This window comes from Bidens hawaiensis, unplaced genomic scaffold (assembly GCF_021521415.1).
Source record: "Bidens hawaiensis isolate Kalapana, Puna unplaced genomic scaffold, B.hawaiensis_p1.1 tig00054059_1, whole genome shotgun sequence".
NCBI lineage: Eukaryota > Viridiplantae > Streptophyta > Magnoliopsida > Asterales > Asteraceae > Bidens > Bidens hawaiensis.
This window is the reverse complement of record NW_027499741.1, coordinates 73,938-79,441: the sequence shown is the minus strand read 5'-3', so window position 1 is coordinate 79,441 and position 5,504 is coordinate 73,938. Positions and strand designations below refer to the sequence as shown.

At 33.6% G+C, this 5,504-nt stretch overlaps 1 protein-coding gene across 1 annotated transcript; it reads left to right on the top strand.

Annotated features, from left to right (window-relative positions):
• The first annotated feature begins 2,462 nt into the window (after positions 1-2,462).
• LOC143600409 (uncharacterized) lies at positions 2,463-5,127 on the top strand. Its single transcript, XM_077078106.1, has 4 exons — positions 2,463-2,564; positions 2,723-2,806; positions 3,432-4,004; positions 4,463-5,127. The coding sequence occupies exons 1-4, from the start codon at positions 2,463-2,465 to the stop codon at positions 5,000-5,002; spliced, it is 1,299 nt and encodes a 432-aa protein (XP_076934221.1). The 3' UTR covers positions 5,003-5,127.
• Positions 5,128-5,504: the final 377 nt, after the last annotated feature.

Below are 5,504 nucleotides of genomic sequence, written 5' to 3'. Positions count from 1 at the left end.
GTGGTGTATGGAATATGTGAGAATGAGGAATTTAATGGGGATTATGGTTTATATATTTATGGATCATGGGCTTAAGCCCATGGTCTTTCCTTCTTTCTTTCATAACCCAAGTCCATAACCCATATCCATTTACCCAACACTAGCCCGACTCATAATAGCTCGTATTTTCATTTATTAACCGATACTAGATAACGGGACGTTACAATTAAGATACATGCTAATAAACATATGTGTATATTATGTAGCTGGACCGTAAATAATAATATACATATATGTATAATTCAGCAAAACTGATAATTTTTTTATTTATGAAATCGGGTGCTAAATAAACATTTTGGTTTTTTTTACTTTTTAATTTTTTTTTGTTTTATAAATTTTTTTATTATTTTTTTTGAAGGTTTTTTGTTTTTGTGTTTTAGAATGATTCTTAAAGTTCTTAATTTCAAAAAGTTTCATTAGAGCATTCTCATCCCTCCGCTATCTCTAAATCCATAATTACACTATAAATTACTGCTTTTTCTCTTTCTTGATCAACTAAATAACATTTTTTTATATATTTATCATTACTTTTTATCTCTCCTCTACTCATAACCACTTTTAAAAAATATTAAAAAATTTACAGGGTGTTACATGAACTTTTCAAATTTACTGGAAAATCACAATATTTTCTCTCTTCTTAACTCACAACACCCTATATCACTCCATATATTATAAAATCTTTCCTCACATAATTTGATGGATTGGCTAAGAATGCTCTTAGGATCCTCACCCCTATATACATTACATATATAGTTTTAATATTTTTAATGAATTTGTAGATGTTTGTTGTTGTAGAAAACATTGATGTTTTTTGAAAAAGTTTGAAATTTGATATGGCGATGCTGTGTCGGTTTGTATGGGTTTATTGTCGTAGATGCTCTAAGGGTTAAGTGCATAATTAGTCTATAAGGGTACATTTTGGTATCGATACCACAAAATGGTGTCCCTGATCTCGTGTATCTCCCTCCCAATCTCTTTGTTTTCTTCTTTACTTCATAACCTGATCGGGAAGGACTTCCCAAAATCTATCCTAATGGCAAATTTCTACATATCCACACAACTTAGTGGTATGTAAAGACATATTCATGTGTCAGATGTTGCTTCAACCCGGTGAATCTTCTAACAAATTGTTACATGATGTTTGCAACTTGCTCTCAGCTTGAAAAGAAAAATATGCTAACACAAGATTATGAACTAAAAGTTTCTTTTTTTGTACTCATTTACACGTGAACTTTGTAGCAACATTAAATAAAGTCATATATTCTAGAGAGGGATTATTATAAAGAGAGTGTTGGAAATTAGGCATCGAAAATCCAACACGAGACACATAATTTGAGCAACTCGTTCGACTATGTTCTTTATTATTATAAAACTGAAAACTTGACCCTCACATAAATCATTAGCCCTAGCTATCTATTTATACTAAACTCAAAACCTAAATCAACTATGACTCAAATTTTTATAAACGTATTCTAATAAATTCGATAAACATATTGACTTTGTACAACTAGATAAAATTAAACAACCAACTCAAACTCAAATAATAAACCAGTATAACCCGATAGAACGATTAAAAAAGGAGTAAGATTTCACAAAGTCCATGCATAATAATAAAAAAAAAACCCAACATAATTTGCCTTCAATCTGGCATGGGTGCTCGATTACAATTACTATTAGTCAGTCATAAATCAAAAACATATACAAACAATAAAAAGTTAATTCATAATATGTGAGTCAACGACTTTAACAACTAAGACTTAGCCTATTAGACCATGAGTCATAAAGCCCCACCCCTGGGCGTTATGCGCCACGTAGTGTCTAGTCAGAGTTATGGTTTTTTACAAAAAACAAGTGTAGTCATAAAGCCTCCGTAACTTTGTTTATTTGTTTTTTTTTAATTCTTAAAGGTACAAACAAATGCTCTTTTTTGATTTTGGTGACATTATCCGCGTTTTTTGTATAACTTGAAAAAAAAAACCCATAATTTGAAGGGGGTGTTTTCTAGAGTTTTGGCTATAAAGCCACCCCATAACTCTCCGCCTTTTATTACTAAAAATATATTTGGTTTTAGGCGTGTAAACCAGAGTTAAGAAGCAACCCAAATTAGTTCGTGTAATGAATATTCATTAAACCCTGGAGCCCTCGACACTCTTTGCCACCATTCTCATTCTCTTCTCCTCCGGTCGCCATCGCCTAAAACCCTAACCACCCATTCACTCTTACTTCTGGTATTGTATAATTAATTCTACTCTTGTTTAATTAGATGCTCACTTCATGTGTCAATATATAACAACATCAACACTAATTGCATTATTATTGAGGCAATTCTGTTTTAGAGCATCATCAAGCTTTCGTCTTGCCACTTGAATCTTAATCTTAATTGTTGTGTTGTTTGATTGCAGATTGGTTAAAGTTAAATTACCATGGGCAAGACAAAGGAGCGTGCTTGGAGAGGCATAGACGAACGAAAGAGGGAACTAAGATACACAAACGAACGAAAGCGCAAAATAAAACGGGCACACAAGGTTTTCTTTATTCCAAATTTAACTTTTCTTATATGTTATTCAAATTTTGTAAATTGAAGAACAAATTCTGTTTAAGAAACAACAACTTGTCATTGCAATCATACTTTATAAGTTTATTATATGCAAAGTAACATGTATTACTTACTTTATTTCTTCAGTTACTCGATGATGATGTGGTAATATTAGACCCCAAGAGAAAACGCCGTGAGTTGGTTGAAAAAGTGTCTTCTTCGTCGGATATTGTATGTTTCTCCCTTCCTCTCATTTATGTCATGCATTAATGTTAGAAAAAACAATTTAGGCATAAATGGACAGAACTTGTTGAATTTTTTGTTAGTGATTTGGGTAAAAGAACATTTCCAAACCTGTTAGAATGGAGAAAGTGCTTAATAGTATTGATATCAGACCTACACATTTTAATATATTTTATCAAAAACCCATTTACCCTTAATTTTCTCAAAACTTTAAAATGTCATATTTACTTATTATTTAACTCATTTTTATTGCTGCATAAATTTACTGTGTTTTTCTGCAGTTTTTATTGCGATTCCTAGTGTTTTTTTCCCTTCTTTTTTTAGTTTTTCTGTGATTTGATGCAGTTTTTACTGCGATTTCCTGCAATTTCCATTTAATAATGATACTTTGTATGTAGAATAACCTCTATTGCTTTATATTTGGTAGTCACTTGATGATGATGATGATGGTAGCAGTGGTGATGGTGATGATGATGGTGGTGTAGAACTGTTAGATTCTAAGCAAGATTCCAAGCAGAAACAAAGTGAGTTGGTTGATGATGATGATGGTGGTGGTGGTGGTGATGACGATGATGATGTAGAACTCTTAGATCCCAAGCATAAAAAATGTGAGTTGATTGATGATGATGATGGTGGTGGTGATGACGATGATGATCATGGCGACGATGATGATGTAGAACTCTTAGATCCCAAGCATAAACAATGTGAGTTGATTGATGATGATGATGGTGGTGGTGATGACGATGATGATCATGGCGACGATGATGATGTAGAACTCTTAGATCCCAAGCATAAACAATGTGAGTTGATTGATGATGATGATGGTGGTGGTGATGACGATGATGATCATGGCGACGATGATGATGTAGAACTCTTAGATCCCAAGCATAAACAATGTGAGTTGATTGATGATGATGATGGTGGTGGTGATGACGATGATGATCATGGCGACGATGATGATGTAGAACTCTTAGATCCCAAGCATAAGCAATGTGAGTTGATTGATGATGATGATGGTGGTGGTGGTGATGACGATGATGATCCTGGCGACGATGATGGTGTAAAACTGTTAGATTCCAAGCAGAAACAATGTGAGTTGGATGATGGTGGTGGTGATGTAGAACTCTTGGAGCTCAAGCATGAACAACATGATTTATTTGAAAACGTGTCTCCTATGTCAGATTCTGTATGTATTTCTCTATCTCTAGTTATCTTATGCATTCTTATAATTAATCTTAGAATAGGCAGTTTATGCCCAAACGAACAAAACCATGTCAATGTTGCCTTTTTTGTTACGTCTTTTGGGTGAAAGAACATTTCCAAATAGTCTATAATAAAGAAAATGCTTAACAATTTATGGGTCAAAAAGGGTCTGTTCGGGTCCGGTTGTGTTACCCATTATTATTTTTTCTTAAATTTAATATAACTTGAATATTAATATAGCTATAAGTAGTGTTTACACTTTTGATGCTACAGTTTACTGATATCAAGTAATAATTTCTAGAATTGCATTTCATATATTAATTATCATGGAATTCAAAGAAAAACTGACGTGTCAATTCAACCCGTTTGACCCATTACCCAGCCTAGCGTATTCATTTGATCACCTCTAATCAGTATCTTTTTGTTGTACAACCGGAGAAGCACTCATTTTTTCAAAGTGGGATAGTTTATGTTCGAGGCTACAAAGTAAAGCAAAGTATTGCAACAATTCTTGAAGCCATTTTCAAGAAACACGGTGACATTGCAGCCAATTGTGTATTCAAAGCACCTTCAACAAGAACTCATTTTCTTGAGGTTGTTTGTGAAATTGTCCAACGGATTCAAACCAATGGTATGACTAAGATGGTGAAAGATAATATAGAGAGCAAATTATCGGATGCAGAAGCCGCCAACATTAACGTGTCATGGATTCGTGCAAACTTTGAAGCTTTTCACAAAAGGAAGGAAAGCGGTAAAAAGCACAGTTTGCTAATGGAAATGAAATCAAACACAATGTTGGTTAAAGCAGCTGCTCTGATAGATCTGAGAGAGAGATGCGAAGAGCTAATGGATGTACAAGAACGGTTTGAAAAGGCTGAAAAGTGTGTGAGAGTGTTGCATCTTGTTGAAAAGAATATAAATGATAATATATTGGAATATAAAGCTGAAATAGACTCATTGGTAGCACATCCGGTTGTATAGGCTAACTAGATCATTCTATGGTGTGTAATTATTAGAAGTTTGCCATGAAATGTTTTGTATCTTGGTCAAATGGGTGCAAGACCGCATTTTTGTAAGGCAGGATTAATCGAAGAACCTGACTAACATTTGGGTTGGTTGTATCAATTGGGTTATTAATCTATACTGTAAGTTTAAACCGTTATAAGGATAACTGACAAGTGTGTTTTTGCATCTGTCGTTCATAAATTTTAAGTGCTCAAAAAGACTGTGTGTGTTTTGGCCCATATATGAATTGGATTATGGAAAATCTTCAAAACAGGCATCTAAATTCAAGATTTCAGAACAAGAACCAGACATTAGTTCTAACAGACATTAGTTCAAACACTGGATCTTACGAATAACTTGGCACCATCATAAAGTAACATGTGCCACATCTAGGCTACAAAGAAGACTAAATAGAAAAATAAAGCGAAGATGTGCTTGCATGTTGGAAGGTAAAGGCAATTCCCTGTCTGAAAAATAG

Coding starts and splice junctions, on each gene's coding strand:
- LOC143600409 (XM_077078106.1), top strand. CDS start 2,463: ATGGGCAAGACAAAGGAGCGTGCTTGGAGAGGCATAGACGAACGAAAG. Junction 2,807..3,431: donor TGTCTTCTTCGTCGGATATT/GTATGTTTCTCC, acceptor AAAAAATGTGAG/TTGATTGATGATGATGATGG. Junction 4,005..4,462: donor TGTCTCCTATGTCAGATTCT/GTATGTATTTCT, acceptor CAACCGGAGAAG/CACTCATTTTTTCAAAGTGG.